Raw genomic sequence first — 18,103 nt, 5'->3', positions numbered from 1 at the left:
TATATATACATAAATTAACCATTAACTGCAACTAATGCCTTCGAAACAATTCCAGCAATACAGATTCCTAGTTTAAGCATCTGAGCATCCAATTTCTCTATCTCTCCGTTGTCCACAATTGAGCTGCTGTAATGCAATTTTGCTAGGTTAATGACAATTTCACTCATGTGATTGCATCATAATAGAGACATCTATAGCAACCATTATTTCTTCTTCATTTCCACATCAAATTTCTTCTTAGCTACGTCCTCCTCGCTAGTATGTATAGTATAATATTCTAGCAGGATCTGAAAACTGTTCATACGTCATTAATTCCAACATATACCCGGATAAACTACTTTCACAAAGATTTGCTTTGACATATAAATCTCTGTCAGATTCACGCCAAATTCATACATTCATATTAATATGCCCAACTTTGCTGTGGATAAAAGACATATATTACATAAGACAGTCGTTCTGACATCACTTCTGCACTGATTGATAAGAGCTCACTCGCGCACAGCTCAAATACTGCAGTGCAGCGCCAGGAGAAGCACAGACATATCAGTCTTTTACGTGCTCCATTTATTCAATCTCGTAGCTATATAATACTACATTACTACCAGCGATTTGCATGCCTCCGATGGGCTGATGACCCCCGGCGATCATCAGCAGTTGGCCGGCATCGCGAGGCCGCACTTGCCCGGCAGCCCCATGGCGCGGTTGATGTCGATCCTGTAGAACCTCACCCACACGCCGGCGGCGTTCTTGTACCGGCACAGGCACGGCAGGTCTGCCCCCGCCAGGGCGGCGCAGCACTCCGCCGAGGGCTGGTCGGTGGGGTGGCGGATGGCCGCCGCCGGCTGGCACGCCCGGATGCCGGTGCTCGACAGGTTGCAGATGCCGTGCGCCATCTCGGCCGACGTGGCGAGGATCACCAGGACGGTCAGGAGCGCGCCCATTGCCTGTGCCTTCGCCATGGTTATGTGCTGATCAAGTTGTAAATTTGGGTGGTTTGTTAGGTCTAGGTTGTAGATTTGGTTGGTTTGAAGTTGTGAGGAGAGTGTTTGGTTTGGGGGTCTTATTTATAGGGTGAAGTTTTGATGGCTTTTAAGTAATATACACGCTGCCTGTTTCAGATATTACAAAGTGATCCTTACTCCTCGTTTTCGAGTACATTGCGACGGCCCTGCAGGAAAAAAAAGCTTCTTTTCCAGCAGTAAAATACACATTTGAAAAAAGGTAAAAAGTAAAGCTTGATCGTTCATCGTGATTTCAGCACTAAGGAGCTCAACATTATTTATTTTTAAAAACCTGACGTGGTTAACTCACTAGCTACAATCCAACAATCCTTGAGGGGAAACTGATCGACTACCTCATGAATAGATGCAACATAATAGTCAAGTACATTTATCAAAATCCATTCAAGTAAGGTGCGTAGGAGTGGAATTGCATCCTATCGTAATAAATCCAAGTCTGTCGTCTTGGCCCCTTCATGATCAGTAATAGATTCACAATGAAATGTTGATGTATAGTGGCCATTTCTAATAAACAGTAGTTTGCACACATATAGCACTTTTGTATTTTGGGAGAATTCTATAGTTTATAAAGGTATCATATAAACAATTCCAATATGTTTTTTAATACAAAGCCTGATCAGAGTTGACATTTTCTATTGAACATGCAGGAGAACCGCATGGCATTATATGGAGAGACATAATGGAACTGTGTAACTACAACACGCCAGTCTCATTAGAATTTGGATCATGCTCAACATCGGTGTGTTCATCTAAAAACGTTGGATGCAATAGAAATAATTGATTATTTGATAAATTAGAGGTCAATGCTTAATCTTGGAGACCTCAACTCAAACAGCACCTTATATTTTAGAACAGAAGGAATATTGAAAAGCATTCAAAACTTTCAAGGCTTTGTGCATGCAAATGGATTAGTGTAAGTTTTCTACAGTTCTTTACTTACTGCGGCCCGTAGCGGAGCAATTAGGGATTCAAGTTTTGTTTTTCCCCCCTATATCTTGGTCGATCCAGAATTCACTCATATGAACTTACTCCATTGCTTTTTCTGTATGGATATGATTCCGCCTAAGACATTCATGCATGCAGCAAAGGCTGGGCAGCTTTCCTTGACGAATTCGTCCGGATATCGAAGCACTACTGTCATGGCAAACACTCCATTCTGAGATTGATATGATGTCTACGAGCAGCGAGCTGCTGCTGATAGATCGTGCTCTGCTGACATCAGTCAGTTGTGCCAAATGATGGGGACGGCCACATATAGCAAAAATATCCTGATCAACAAAAGTGAACAAAAGTATAGTAGCAGAGATAATATATGCCGACCTCTCTTCATAATGTCTGCACAGCTCGTGATATGCGCGTGAGATGGCATGCCAGGCCGTAAAGCGCAGTTTGGTGCATGAATTTCTTTGTTTAGTTTCCTGTCCTTTTACTACGGCATTCAAAAGAATGACAGCAATCGTTACTGCACTTTCGAAGATCGGATGAAAGTAAACAATGGGAAAGATCGGATGAAAGTAAACAATGGGAACAAGCAAGAGGCTCAGTTTACAGGGTTCTAGCTAACCTGGTTTAGTAGTTGCCCATTTTAGTAAATAACAAAGCCACGATGCAATTAACCAGAAAGAAAGACTAAACCCCGGAGAGAGATTAAAAGGAAACATAGAGACGCCTAGTATTTCTTTAGTGTGGATGATGTAATTAAAGTAAACTTTCATTCAATTATTTCATGATTCGGTTCTTACGAATGCCAAACATGTGCTAAAAATTACGGAAAAATCATAATAACACCATACTAATGGAATATCAGCGCATGTATGGGAATTCCAATAATGGTTGCAGTCGCAAACTGTTGTTTCTTTCAGATGATGGAATATGATACACAAAGTACACCTTAACATTAAAAAGCATTGATCTCCTTTTTATAGTTTATTAAGGAAAATATAATGGTTGAAGTCAGCAAACGACTCCCATCATTGTTAATTTCTAATGTGCGGTTAAAATATGCCGAACATTTTAGTCATTAATTCCTGCATAAAATACTATTTACTATGTATGCATGCCCTCGTCCCAGGACGCAATTCGACTTAATAACATGCTAGAATCTGATTTAGTTTGTAGAACATGCTTCTGGATCCATATGCTTCTAAACCATAACAGATAGTATTCTGCAGAACTTAGGACTCGTTTGGTAGGGCTGTAGTTGTGGATGAAACAGCTCCGGCTGTAACTCCTCTGGAGCTGAAACCGTTCTAAAAAGTATTTGGTAGAACAGCTTCTCGTGCCCCATAAGTGAATGAAAGTGGCCAAATGTCCAATTTACCTTACCAAATTGATTTAGTTGTTCATATAAATCAAAAAGGTTAATGAGTATAATTACATATTGATCATTTTTTCTTTTTCTTCTTTCTCCCGTTCCTTTTCTCCCCTCCTTTTTTTTCTCTTCCATTTTCCCCTTTCTATTTTATTTCCTTCCCTCCTACCTTTTCTTCCTTATCCGAACACCCTCATCCTCTCCACGAGTCACTCCCGTTCCTCCCCACCACCCTTCTCCTACCAGGAGCGTACTCCGACGCCGGATGGCCTGAGCGCTCCACTCCAGCCTCGCCGTCCCGATTTGTCGTCGCACGAGTATCTCCACCACCACGGCTTCCCATCCCAGCCAGCATGCTGCATCGCCGTTGCCTTCGGTCCTGGCCACGCGAATGCTGCCGCCGCTGCCCATCTCAGGCATGCAAGCGCCGCTGTAGCTTCCCGTCCCAACCCCGCAAGTGCTGCCGCCCACCGCCTACTCCTCCTCCCCTGCCTCATGCTCCCGGCCATTTCTACCAGCCCGCCGGGCGCCTACGCCCGCGCTACCATCTTCCTCCACCTTGCCTCCACACGCAGCTGCCTTCCTCCACCCCTGCCTTGCCCGCGCTCGTCGTCCTCTGCTGCTACCTCACCTGGTCGCTCAGGGGCAAACTCGAGGCTTCGGTCCCACAGACGGGGAGGAGCTGCGGGGAGCCGGGTTTTTTTTTCAAGGGCTTCTCAAATGAAGCCATTTGCCCTCCTACCAACTCCTACCATTTGACAGGGCTTCGGATGGAGCCGGTGGAGAAGCACCTTCTGAAGCCTACCAAAGGGAGCCTTAGAGTACTTAATATTATGAACTGATAGACAACAAACGTCGTGCACTTCTGCACACATTTTCATATGAAAGAAATTTTAATAATTTCAGCATAAGTCTTACACTTAACATTATGAACTGATAGACAACAAACGTCGTGCACTTCTGCACACACTTTCATATCAAAACAACTTTAAATATTTCAGCACAGGCACTATAACACTAGCACACAAGGCCTTTCACGCACTTCCGCTTATTAAGCTAGTCATATGGATGCACGATGTACGATCATAGACTTTTTTTTGCGGGAATGCGATCATAGACTCGAGCATGGCATCACGAGCAGTTGTTTGGCATGGTGAGGCCGCACTTGCCCGGCAACGCCATGGCGCGGCTGGGGTCGATGTGGTAGATCCTCATCCATATGCCGGCGACGCCCCGGTAGCGGCAGATGCATCCCAGGTCGGCCTTACCAAGGGCGGCGCAGCACTCCGCCGACGGGTTGTCGGTCGGGTCATTCACGGCCGCCGCCGGCTGGCACAGCTTGAAGTCCTCGTTCGCCATCCCGCAGATGGCATGGGCGCCTTCCATTGTAGCGAGGGCAACTACAATGGCAAGCAGCAGTGCAGCTAATTTTTGTGTTTTTGCCATTGTGTCTAATGTTAATTTTCTTGCAAGAGCTACTGACTTGGTTGTTTTGGGTTTTCGGCTCTATGTTTTGCGTGAGCTGGTGTGAAGAGAGAGCTTGGTGCGAGTTCCTATTTATAGGACCATAGTGTGGAACATGTCACGCTCTTACTGATAAGTATTGCTACTACATACCTAATATTCCTGTGATAGTTCTTTCGATCGACGTGATTTCCAGCTGGACACAAGTTCTATATTGCTAATAAAAACAAAAGTGGGAGATCATATGTGTGGTCCTTGCAAAGAGAAAAATGTTAAGGAATTCATAACTGGTAAAGAATTTCGTCCTCGTTGGACGCCTCCAGGTCTCTGAGAATTGATGGGCCACAAACTTCCATTGTACAATATATTTAAAATTGAACAAATCTTTTTAAGAGTGTGAAATTCCGTTTGAGATAAAATTTAAGTTTTCAAATATATATATAGCCAAGGTTTTGAAAGTTTGGATACTATATTCACTAGATGATCTCATTATTTTTCAAGAGTTACATTATTAAGTTGTTGATAGTGTCGTCAATTTTTTATAATTTTTCTATTGTGAATTTTTTGACAGTAATTCTTAGTCAATAATGTTTTGCTGGAATTTTTTGCACCATTAGTAGGAAAAAATGCAAAAAAAAATTACAATGCAAACACCATTGGCCATTTGAGAAGCTTCTAAATGAAAATGAGATTAACTAACAGAGCCACGCACAAATAACCATCAACATCGTGAAATGTTGGAACTTGTGCGTGCGTGCGTGTGTTTCGAAGATGATAAAGTATGCTTGAACGACTTCGAAAGCAAAGCGTTGAAGAAATCTAAATAAAACGACGACAAAACAATCAACTTGTCAAGAGTGCTATCTAGCTTAATTGGCAAACTAGCCAGGACTGGCTTGAGAGAGGACAAGTGCTTCTAAAAAGGTTTTGCCAAGAGACGATTTAGTGTCAGTGTTTGGTTATTCTCTCTTATGTAGGAGTATTTTTAAGGGTACCGTATGGTACTATAGTTTTTGTGTTATATATAGAATCTAGTTATCTATAAGATAGAAGCTCCAATAGACTACAAGAATTAATCAGATATTCAAATTTATAACTAGATAATTGTTAACTGAGAATACAAGCTAAATGTTTTGACCAAATCTTCTATTCAGCCCATGGTAGTTTTCATCCATACACCACTGCTCCATAAAAAATCCATTAAAAACATATATATAGACCAATTGCATCTTTTCTTTCAGTCGTGTACTTTAGTTAATTATTCTAAGTAGGTCAAATGAATTAATTGTTTTAAAAGTACAGTGGCGTTGATACATGTTTAAGTTCTCGTGGTGTTCTGCAAAAACTTAACAGGCCTTGATGAGAATTGCATAAGAAAATTATACTGCCTAAATATGTTCTAGTGTCAATGTCTGGCTATCTTAATGTAATTCTGTGCCGACTTCCGTAGTGCTATTGCCTATTGGGTTGGGCAAGCACCCATGATCGAGTGTCCATGCATGATCGATAGCTCAGGTCTTACTGGTCATCCATGATAGCATTTGAGGACCAGGGCTCCAAAAGTTTGATGCAGATGTCGACAGGCACTAAATTTTTTTGTTAAAACACATATATCGTCTTTGTATTGACCATTTTTTCAGCCAATTGCCAGCCAACACTAGCTGGATGCGCTGATATAAATCGAAGGAATTCACGATACAATTCTATATACACAGTTCATTGTTCTATTCGGCTTGTTATTTCTGGACTCTAGCTATCGCAGACAAAAGAAAAGCTACCAAGCACAATAATATTTAATGAGTTGCTTTATGGCGCTGTAATCCAAGAGCGAGTGTTTGCCTCCGTACAAAGACTGTGCCAACGGTCTCCACTAGCTTCATTGAGTTATATGCACCAACCAATCCATCCTAAAAGTTTAAACTGATAGGAAAATGTGAGCAATTCACTTGTACTTCAAAAACTTGCCCCAAAATCATGTCTCCAAAGCAATTTCAGGAATACAGATTATTCCTAGTTAATTAAGCATCCAATTTCTTACTCTCATGTGAAGATAGAAGCTTTAATTTTCCTAGTAGGATGATAGCCATGATCAAGGGCTTGTCAGTGACATTTTCATAAACTTTTCACTCATGTGATTTTTTCTGAATATACTACTATGAACCATGTCTGGAAAAAGTACATGCTGCAAAGATTTTTCTTCTCTTCCACAATGCAGTTTTCTCTCTCCTTTCTCCCATCGCTAAAATATCTAAAAATAGTGCATCTGGTATTTATCCAGTATACATTTGAAGACTCTACTCCCACGACTTGAAAACAAATGATTTTCATTAAGGATTGCTCGACAAACACAAATAAAGCTCTGTGAGAGTCATGAAAGATCCTCCATTCATACTCATGCGTCCAACTTTGCAGTGGACGGGACATACAATACATAATACAGTTCTGACACACAGGTCTTTTACGGGCATCATTTATTCGATCACGTAGCTACATAGTAGTAGCTGTATACGCAGCAAGGCACCGGTGATCATCAGCAGTTGGCTGGCATCGCAAGACCACACTTGCCCGGCAACGCCATGGCGCGGTTGATGTCGATCCTGTAGAACCTCACCCACACGCCGGCGGCGTTCTTGTACCGGCACAGGCACGGCAGGTCGGCCCCCGCCAGGGCGGCGCAGCACTCCGACGACGGCTGGTCGGTCGGGTTGCGGATGGCCGCCGCCGGCTGGCATGCCCGGATGCCGGTGCTCGACAGGTTGCAGATGCCGTGCGCCATCTCGGCCGACGTGGCGAGGACCACCAGGACGGTCAGGAGAGCGCCCATTGCCTGGGCCTTTGCCATGGTTGATTGGTTACTAACTTACTATATGTGTTCAAGGTGTAGCTTTGGGAAATAAGATAGGGGCCTCGATTTATTGGTTTGGCTGTTTTAGAGTTGTGAGGAGAGTGTTTGGTTCGGGGCTCTTATTTATAGGGAAAAACTTTGTAGTTTTGCTGACTAGTAGCTGCTTGTTTCAGATATTTTGATGTGGTCCTTGTTGCTCCAAATCGCCTCTCAAGGAAGAAGCTTTGTTTCCCAGTAGGAAAATTCGCACGTGAAAGGTTGAAAAGTAGTGCTTGATTCATAGCAATTGAATTTCAGCACTAAGGAGCTCGTTGACTACTTTTTCCTAGAAGAGAAAACGGGTTGTGGTGATGGTTCAGTCTCCACTTCCCTCCATCTTCCCTCCATCTTCCCTAGAAGGAATTTTTACAATCATTGGAAGATAATTGAACACCTCAAATTAAGGATGTAATAGTAAGGTACATTCATAGATTTAAGTATATATGGTTACGCCTGCAAGGGCATCAGTTGCATCTACTCCCTCCATTTGAAATTATAAGACTTCTTTTACCAGCATAATTCATAATTATTGCAAAACAAAGTTGATATCATTACATTCGTATTCAAAAATATTTTTATATTCCTATTTAACAGTTACTGTAAATGTTAGCAATTGGTTCAAATGGAATATACTTCGATTCACTGATGAAGATGTCTCAATGGCATAGATTCTATTTTCACTAGTCCTAAATAGATTGCACATATTTATAAATTTAACTAGAAATGGGGATGTGTATGATACATCCCTCCACGAATTTCAGTGCCAGACTCAATATTTTCCTTTGTAACTGGGGATCTCGAGAATATATATCTACAACTTTCATCATGTAAATATTTTGCATTTGACACCATATTTGTGGTGTGCCAATTGAGCTAGCTATATGGTCCTAGCCGCGCCTGATGGGGCTATTTTGGATTTTGCTGATCACCTTCCTTCCTATTTGGATCCTTTCTATGGGTTTTTGAAGGAACACCTGAATGCTTGTTTTATGCTTTTAGAAGGCCTATTTTATTCGGGGCTAGACCGATCAGTTTGAGGCTGAAGTAAGTTATTTTGCAAGATTCCTCTATATTGGGCCTACCGAGGCCCATTGCCCATACATGATGATCCTTGATCTTCTAGAAGCCCATCACTGAAAGACCCCTGTTTATTTGCTATTTTTTTGTCTAGTACAGCTTTTTCCAAAAGTATATCTAGTTTATATCGATCCCATATGGAGAAGCACGAGACTTATACCTACAAATGAATTCCTAAATGATTGCACGATATCTTTAGATAGGAAGTATTGCGGGATTTATGGCTATATTGAAAATACTCAAAACAAAATAAATTGAAAAGAATATAATAGATGAAGCCAATCAAGAAAAGATAGGATGGATACACGAGAACCATGTAGCTAATTAATGTTTCGCATAGTCAGGAACTTATAACCATGATATGGAAAGAAAGAACATCAGCAGTAGTCAAACATAGATGATACTTGGAAGAACAACCCTGCATTTAGGGTTGCAAATTGTCTTGGTGAGACTAAGTGTATCTAGCACCTCTCTTTTTTAACAAATTAAACTAATTTTCCAAATGGGACCTCATTTTTATAACAAGTACCCCTCCGTCCAAAATTATTATTCATTTTGGCTTTTCTACGTACATAATTTTTACTATGTATTTAGATATAGTATATATCTATATGAAAATCAAAAGTTCTGTATCTAGAAAAAGTCAAACCAAATAAAAAGTCAAACCAAATAGTAATTTGGGACGGAGGGAGTATCATTTAGTAGACTAAATAGGTGATGTATTGGCTGTGTTGATGTTGGCTTCTCTATATGGGATCAATATTAATTAAATATACTTTGAACACCAATACAACCAACATCAATAGGTTCCATTAGATTTAATATTACAATCTATACAATACAACCAACCGTTGATAGCATGACTTGGGGGGAAAAGAAAAGGTATTCATTACACTTTAAGTGATATACATTTAATCATGGGTCTCACTGCCTCACCTACCTTTATAATAACTAAAAAAAGCACCCTATAGATCAAGACCATGGCAAACAATATGGCAAGATCCACCCACTTCGAGTAACCCATCTCCACTTGTAAGTAGGTCTTAAGGATGTACTCACCACTAATAGTGAGCCCCTCTCCTCCTAAATTCTCAAATGCTAAACCCAGAAACTCGTTCTTGTAAAGTCCTTGAGTGGCATATTTGTGGTAGGAGATATAGTATGTCGGATACTTCCATATGGGTTTTGGAAGGTCACTTGGAAGCCTGAAGAAACCAGCATTTAGCATTAGTAGTCCTTGGATTCCTGATCCAGTGATTATGCCAAGAAGAAAATCAGGCACAATGGCTGCAACAATCATCATCAATCCCTCAACCAGCATTGTGCATGCCCATAGCACTGCCGCGAAGTAGACAAAGTGATCAAAGCTTCTTTGAAGCCCAGTCAGGTAATAAGCTATTGCACCTGGTATTATAGAGATGATCCCTAAGTATGGTGTTGATGAAAGTGTGTTAGAGATGACGAATGCAGTAGCATCATAATGACCACTCAGCTGCTCTTTTCTGAATATCTGCATTTGCCAAAAAAACAGAGAGCAATGAAATACAGGTCTGCAACACTACCTCACGAAAACTAAGACATATCTCCATTGGTATTGACATCTGCACCTTCAAGTCCTCGACAAATGATGGGAATCCTCCAATTGACATCATTGTCAATAGAGTTGATGTAAACATTATCATAGAGGCTCTTGCCTGAAATGCTCAAGGAGTGCCATGGCATTAAATACACAAGCTTTCCAATGCTTTAGTATGCATATAATGATTTAATCTTCTTACCTGGATTGATGCAAAACTGTAGCCAACATTGCAGAAAATTGTTCCAATGCTCACACAAATGCCTATATAGATACCAAATCGCAACCAATAGTAGCCCAGATCTCGATGCATGTTAGTACATGACCTTTTGGTTAACACTGCACATTTGGTAAAGAAAGTAGCTTGCCTTTTCTTAGTTAAAGGTGCACCCTGTTGAATTATTTCAAAGGTGATGTAAGAATATCAGTCATACATATGTATCCATGATATAGCTTGTTCGACTAAACATAGAGACTTATATACCTCCATTGTAAATGCTTCATTTTTCATTCCTAAACTCCCCCGAGATATTAAGGAATCTACTAAAGTTTGTATGACTTCATCCGCGCATGGTAACATAAGTGTGGACCCTTCATCAAATTCCTACTCAAATGATTTTTCTTGTAAGCATAAGATAACATATGCACATACTAAGCATATACCAAGAATGCACAAAGAATATAACTATAATACCAGATATAGATACCTCAAAATCTTTATTTATCATCGTTAAGAAGTGATCTGAAGGGTTCCTTCTCAAGGGACATGGGTAGCCATTAGCATCAAAGAACTGCACAAACCAAACAAGTCATATGTAAAATAACGTATTTGAATGGACAACTTCATGTGCTTATGCAGTAAACATAGCATGGATATGCACACAACACAATGTGTAAAGAAGGTAAGATAGGGAAAGATGTGTGGTTCATGTTCATGATTTTACATGTATCTACAGTTGGGAATGCATATTCTACAAGTTGCACTTAGAAGCAGTACTTATGAAATACTCTTTTGACATTATCTAATTAATAAGACTAAGGAATATATTTAGAACATTATATTCGAGGCCATGGCTAAGCCTTCCTAATTAAAAATAGTTTACCAATAAAAATAGTCTTGTCAAGGAAGAATGGACAAAAATAATAATTGCACAAGCATGAACCTTCTGTTGATAACATTCAAATAAAATGCATTATATTTATATTTTACTGGAGCTGCTTGTGTGGATGGGTTTAGAACGAGTGAACCATATTGGCAATTGGTTCAAGGGAAAGCAATGTGTTTTAGCTAGCTACTAGTTGTTTGAACTTTCTACTAAAAGTTATAAAGAGTAGTTAGTGTTGAAAGCCATCTTATTGGCATTATGATGAATGGTACATGGTGGTCCATCTGTCCTTTTTTTTTATCATATTAATAACATCTGCACAGCCACTTGAACCCATTCAAATACAAATAACCATCACATGATGTACAGTTATTGTTGAAAGCCATATCTGATGCAACCAAGTAACCAACAACTAATTAACAACTGAAAATGCGCCATGCATGGTAGCAGCTAGAGGTATCACTAACCTCGATGGCCTCCGCTGCTGGGCCGAAGTAGACCATCCTCCCATACGCCAGCAGGCAGAGGCCATGGAAGAGCTGGAACACCTCGCTGCTGGGCTGGTGCACGGCGGCCACGACCGTCATCCCCTCCGCCCGGGCCAGCCCCGCGATGCGGCTCATGACGTGGAGCGACGCGGTGCTGTCGAGCCCGCTGGTGGGCTCGTCGAGGAACACCAGCGCCGGCGACGCCAGCAGCTCGACGCAGATGCTGACCCGCCGCCGCTGCCCGCCGCTGATCCCCTTGCACACGCGGCCGCCGATCCGGCTCCCGGCCACCGCGGCCAGCCCCATCTGCCGGATCGCGCGGTCGGCGCGCGCACGCCTCTCGGCCGCCGGCACCGAGCCCGGCAGCTGGAGCTCCGCCGACCAGTGGACGGCCTCCGCCACCGTCAGCGTCGCCATCAGCAGGGTTTCTTGGGTCACGTAGGCCTTCAGTATGGTCATCAGTTAATGCAAGGGTAGTATTGGTTGAGTGGAAACGTCGAAACTTTATTGCTTCCGAGATCTGGACAACTAATAACTTACGGATGTTCCGAAAGCAAGCTTCTCTCGTCGGCCATTGATCAAGATGCTACCCGTCTTTTTCTTATCGTTCCCAAGTCGTCCTGCATTAAAAACACACATGGATACTCGCTCTTTGTCTGTGAAGAAACTATTCCTGTAATCCTGTTCTAGAAGACATCCATGTACTACCAACTCAAGTCATCGAACAAAGGCGCCGGTGACGTGTGAGCTTGAAGGCCAGGTGCTAAAGCTAACTAAAACCTGGTCACTATCCTATCCATGCATGCTTAGTCCTTACTCCCTCCCTCGGTCCCAAAAAATGAATCATTCTAGATTTGCTGCTCTAAGTCACTACAAAATGTACCGTTTCTTTTAAATATTAATATAATCAGTAGGGGGCAATCCCTCCTGTTTCCAAAAAAAAAGTACAAATAGTACGAAATAAGGGCCATTAAATTCATCATGACATATATTTTCATAATACACCGATTTGATGTCATAAGCACGGTTACTTTTCTCTATAAATTTGATTAAAATTAAGAATGTTTGACTTAAGATAAAGCTAGAATGTCTCTTTTTTTGGGACGGAAGGAGGGATGTTCATATGTGCTTACTCTAATTAAACACAAAATGCTTTTTCTAAATATGCATTTTAATCAATTTTTTTTTGATACAAGTTAAAAAGTAAAATCAAAATAAAGGTGGATTTTATTTGCACATGTTCAATAAATACATGCAAATTGAGTACATTTCACCTCTTATTTTCTCCATTTTTAACTCCGATAGAATAAACCCTGCGGTTATACTTAAATGCCGTTTTTTATGGCAAAAGGTAGAGGTGGGACTCTGGTCGTGCTGTGCCGACCCAGCCGCTTCGGTCCTAGACTTCTAAACACATTAGGCATGGTGGACTGTGTCGGCACGGCACGACAACTCTTTGCCTAGGCAGAAGAATGGTCCATAGCACGGTGGCGGTGTCTCATACACTGCAAACAAACAACCTACCTTTGGATGAATTCAGCATACTTTGAGCATGTGCCTATCGGTTTCTTTGTGACTTTATCTTTGTTGCATTGGGTGGCATACTGGCATGCCTAATGTGGTGCAAATTATGGAACGGTGGCAGTTGGCCAATACTGGGAGACATGGCAGATCTGACTATCGAAATAAGAGGGTGGTAAGCTACCCTACTGCATGGTTTGGGATTGCCCAAAATTTCATCTAATATAGACATTACCCGTTTTCAAGTTATTACCAAATTCTTAAGACATTGATTATCACGCGAGGCAAATGATTATGGAGCTCACCAGCCAGGGCGTCAAGTAGGGTGGTCTTGCCACAACCCGAAGGCCCCATAAGAGCCAGAACTTCGCCAGGGCGTGCACACCCGCTGAGCCTGTCGAGAATCACTGCACGGCTCCCCTTCCCACTGGAGGCTGTCACCGTGAGGTCCTCCCATGTCAGGAAAACCCTAGGCCTGGCATCCTCTGGGCGAAGATCACGGTCTCTTGCTCCAACACAGTCCAGTGGATGACAGCCGACTCGGCCGCCGCCGTCATCCGCCGCATTGGCCGGAGCATCCGCTGGCGACGGCGGCGCGGCAGAACACCGGAAGGGCACAAAGATGGAGCTGAACGAGCTGCACACCGCCCAGCTGCTACATGATGACATCACTGTTTGCCCGGTGCTCGACACCCTGAGCGGTCTGGTCGGGCTCGGTGTCGGTGCCCATCTTGGTAGCGGTGAGGCTGCCATGGATCGACGATCAGTCGATCACTAGAGCTATGAGCCTCGCTATGACTGTAGATGTCTGTGTGTGCACGTTGTTTCAGTAATATTGTTTCTTACTAGACTTTTGTGATGCTTTGTTGGTTGTGGCATATGATGAGGCTCTTAAATACTTGCCAAAGAGGGTATGTTGTGGTGATTTTTGTAGCACCGTGTTTTGCTACTTCGATCTACTACCTGTCCAATTTATAGAGAGCAGTAGAAGGGGATGGTTAAGGCGGGAAGGACTAATTCATTTTCCCTTTCTTGTGCTCTTTGTAGACTCCTTTCAATAGGGGTCCCATCGCTCCTTTTTTCCACAGGAAAAAGGTTGAGAATATTCACAATGCAGGTTTTTGAAGTCGACGTTAAGCAACATACAAGTTATTTGGCTTTACTGAAAAAGAGAAAAACACTAGTAGAGAACTGACTTTCGATACACCTCCTTTTGTCCCGGTTTAAAGTAGGCCTAGGAGAAAAGGGGTGCACCACGGTAGGCAAAAATGGAGGGGAGATTTACTCCCGGTTGGTATTTGCAACCGGGACTAAAGGGGGTCCCGGTTGTAACGGCTAGTTCCGGGGCGTCAGTGGGGTTACCCTTTTGTCCCGGTTGGTGTTACCAACCGGGACAAATAGTTTACTCCCGGTTGGATCCTCCAACCGGACAAAAGGGTTACCGTTTTGTCCCGGTTGGAGCCTCCAACCGGGAGTAAACTTTCAACCGGGATAAAAGGTGTTCCTTTTTGTCTCGGTTGGAGGTTTTAACCGGGATAAAAACTCATCCCCATTATATACCAAGACAGAGGCCTTTCTTCCTCCTCCAGCCCGAGTCAGTCCACCACAAAGATAGAGAGTTGAGCTTCACCTACTCTCTGGTGGTGCCGAAGCAAGGGAGGTGCTGCCCGAATTTTTTTCCCTCATTTTCGTGGAAATTTCACTCATCCAACAAAAGTATTGTGAAGGTTTGCTACTTCATCCTCGTGTTACGCTTTGATTTATGCTTTGGAGATGGATAGTTTATTTGCTAGAATGTGATGAAGTAGAAAATGGAGAGGTACTTTGAGCTAGAATGTGAGGGAGATTGATGTGTCATATATAGTATGTATTCTTACAGTGGTTTAAGAATGATGCTACCTTGTCTAGACGGTTTTCTTGTCAAATTCAATATTTTTTTTCAAATCCATACTTGTTGAACTTGCATACCGTGTTCATCTCGGCGAGAATGTTCTCCGCCGAGCAGCAACGTATGTCAAGGAGGAGGTCCGATTCTACGAGAAAGAATGGATACGGATATCGTGACCGTGTCCCCTTTTTCGTAGAATTGAACCTCTTCCATGACGAAGTGCGGTGCCGCCCAGTTGAGAACATGCTCGCCAGATGATCACGGTCTTGAAGTTCAACAAGTTCTACAGGCATATTTTCATGTTCATCTTGGTAAGCATGTTCTCCGTGGAGCAGCAACGGACGTCAAGGAGGAGGTTCGATTTTACGAAAGAGCGGCAACAGACATTGTGGAAGACTGTGTCCCCTTTCTTGTAAAATTAAACCTTTTCCATGACGAAGTACGGTGTCGCCCAGTTGAGAACATGCTCACCGAGATGATCACGGTCTTCAAGTTCAACAAGTTCTGCAGTGCTAAGGTAAGAATTTTTGTACATAGATAGCTTCTGCTACTGGAGGAAGTGGCGATGGTGGGGGCGATCGTCGTTCCTCTTTCGGCAAGGGGAAAATCATAGTTGGCTCTCAGGATAAGCCGAAGAAAATGAGCGCGTTGGAGAAAGCAATGCTTCGTTTTTTGCAGAAACGTTATGAAGAAGCTGTTGCCGCAGGTCAGGAACCTCCTTTTGGTGGTCGTTATGCTCCACCTTCAGTCCCGGGTGTTTCACGCCACTTAGTACTACCATTTCAGGCGGCACAAATAAATCACAGGATGAGGCTGGGTCAGCGGAACCTTCGACTTCATCGCCCAAGGATGCTTAAAGTCCTCCAAGATAATAACCAGTGGATGGCTTGTCGTATTGTATCATATTGTTTGGATCTTTAATTTAAATATGTGTATTTGTATCTATATCTAAACGTTCAGCATTATTTGCACTACAACGTTTGACATGTTTTCAATCGTGAATCCATTTTCAAGTGTAATCCATTTTCACGCGTAATCTATTTTCAAGTGTAATCCTCGTTCATGCATAATCAATTTTCACGCGTAATCCATTTTCAAGTGTAATCCATTTTCATGCGTAATACGATGCAGATGGACCGGCAATGGATGTATAATGCAGACAGACGGAGCAAGATGTTTATTGATGGCTTGCATTATTTTCTCGAAGTGGCCAAAGCAAACAAGCCAGAGAATGGGTTCGTATGTTGTCCATGCTTCCAATGCAATAACAAGGAGGACTATTCAAAGGATTGCTGGGGGACTATTCACAGCCACTTGTTTAAATACGGTTTCATGCCTAACTATTTGGTTTGGACCAAGCACGGTGAAAGAGGGGTTGTAATGGAAGACGACGAAGAGGAGGAGGATGATGATAACATTCCGGACTGGGTTGCAGGCCAAACTTTTGCAGATAATACAATGGGCGAGGCTGATGAAGATGAGTTTGCAAAAAATGGCTCTGCTGATGACCTTGGTCAGGTTCTATCAGATGCACACAGAGATTGCGAAACTGAGAAGGAAGCAACAAAGTTGCAGTGCATGATAGATGATCACCAAAAATTGTTATACCCAGATTGCCAGCAGGGCCATAAAAAACTAGGTACGACACTAGAATTTGTGCAATGGAAGGCAAAAAATGGTGTGTCCGATAAGGCATTTCAGGGGATATTGAACATTGTCAAGAAGATTTTTTTCGAGAATAATGAATTACCGTCCACAACATATAAAGCTAAACAGATTATTTGCCCTCTCGGATTGGATGTTTAGAAGATACACGCATGCCCTAATGACTGTATCCTCTATCGTGGTGATGAATACGAGAAAATGGATGTTTGTCCCGTCTGCGAAGCGCTGCAGTATAAGATCAGGCGAGATGATCCTGGTGATGTCGAGGGGCAGTCTCCCAAGAAGAGAGTTCCCGCGAAGGTGATGTGGTATTTTCCTATAATACCACGCTTGAAGCGCTTGTTCAGGAACAAGGTGAATGCTAAATTGATGCGATGGCACAAAGAAGAACGTATGGAAGATGAGATGCTGAGACACCCCGCATATGGGGCTCAGTGGAGATCAATTGATAGAGCATTCTCAGACTTTGAAAGTAAAGCAACGAACATAAGATTTGATTTAAGTACTGATGGATTCAATTCATTCGGTGAGTTGAGTAGTGGTCATAGTACTTGGCCTATGACCCTATGTATGTTCAACCTTCCTTCTTGGCTGTGCATGAAGCAGAAGTTCATTATGATGCCGATGCTTATCCAAGACCCAAAACAACCCGGCAACGACATTGACGTGCACCTAAGACCGTTGGTTGATAACCTTTTACAGCTCTGGAAGGAAGAAGGTGTACGTGTGTAGGATGAGGATAGACAAGAGATCTTTAATCTACGAGCATTGTTGTTTGTAACCATCAATGATTGGCCTGCACTGAGTAACCTTTCGGGACAGAAAAATAAGAGATATCGGGCCTACACCCACTGTTTAGATGACACAGACAACATGTATTTCAAGCACTGTAAGAAGGTCGTCTATATGGGTCATCATCGATTTCTTCCTGCTCACTACCAGCTGAAAAAGAGCGGGATGCATTTCAAAGGGATGCCAAACCATCGTAAAAAAACCTGCACACCGTAATGGAAAGCGTGTCTTCGAGATGATAAAGGATGTAAATGTAGTCTTTTGAAAGGGTCATGGTAGCCAACCTGTTCCGAACGATGATAACGGACG

General features: G+C 42.6%; 4 protein-coding genes across 5 annotated transcripts; all 4 read right to left on the bottom strand.

The window, feature by feature from the left end:
• Nucleotides 1–338: 338 nt before the first annotated feature.
• On the bottom strand, nt 339–1,031 carry LOC101764659 (putative lipid-transfer protein DIR1). The gene has a single exon (XM_004955920.4). It carries the CDS (start codon nt 960–962, stop codon nt 651–653), a length of 312 nt encoding a protein of 103 aa, XP_004955977.1. The 5' UTR covers nt 963–1,031; the 3' UTR covers nt 339–650.
• A 3,184-nt stretch (nt 1,032–4,215) lies between these two features.
• Nucleotides 4,216–4,856, bottom strand: LOC101764249 (putative lipid-transfer protein DIR1). The gene has a single exon (XM_004955919.3). It carries the CDS (start codon nt 4,777–4,779, stop codon nt 4,465–4,467), a length of 315 nt encoding a protein of 104 aa, XP_004955976.1. The 5' UTR covers nt 4,780–4,856; the 3' UTR covers nt 4,216–4,464.
• A 2,248-nt stretch (nt 4,857–7,104) lies between these two features.
• Nucleotides 7,105–7,731, bottom strand: LOC101763853 (putative lipid-transfer protein DIR1). Its single transcript, XM_004955918.2, has one exon. The coding sequence runs from the start codon at nt 7,637–7,639 to the stop codon at nt 7,328–7,330; it is 312 nt and encodes a 103-aa protein (XP_004955975.1). The 5' UTR covers nt 7,640–7,731; the 3' UTR covers nt 7,105–7,327.
• A 1,803-nt stretch (nt 7,732–9,534) lies between these two features.
• Nucleotides 9,535–14,407, bottom strand: LOC101762091 (ABC transporter G family member 11). Of its 2 annotated transcripts, XM_004955915.3 has the most exons (9): nt 13,755–14,407; nt 12,469–12,548; nt 11,908–12,372; nt 11,042–11,125; nt 10,819–10,938; nt 10,703–10,725; nt 10,537–10,598; nt 10,366–10,452; nt 9,810–10,268 (listed from the first exon to the last, which is right to left on the bottom strand). In XM_004955915.3, the coding sequence occupies exons 1-9, from the start codon at nt 14,200–14,202 to the stop codon at nt 10,234–10,236; spliced, it is 1,404 nt and encodes a 467-aa protein (XP_004955972.1). In that variant the 5' UTR covers nt 14,203–14,407; the 3' UTR covers nt 9,810–10,233. The 2 variants fall into 2 exon arrangements, with proteins under 2 accessions (XP_004955969.1, XP_004955972.1); XM_004955912.3 differs by having other exon boundaries at nt 9,535–10,268; nt 10,537–10,725; nt 13,755–14,404.
• Between the last annotated feature and the right edge of the window lie 3,696 nt (nt 14,408–18,103).

Source organism: Setaria italica, chromosome II (genome assembly GCF_000263155.2).
Source record: "Setaria italica strain Yugu1 chromosome II, Setaria_italica_v2.0, whole genome shotgun sequence".
Classification (NCBI taxonomy): Eukaryota; Viridiplantae; Streptophyta; class Magnoliopsida; order Poales; family Poaceae; genus Setaria; species Setaria italica.
This window is presented reverse-complemented; position numbering and strand designations above follow the sequence as displayed.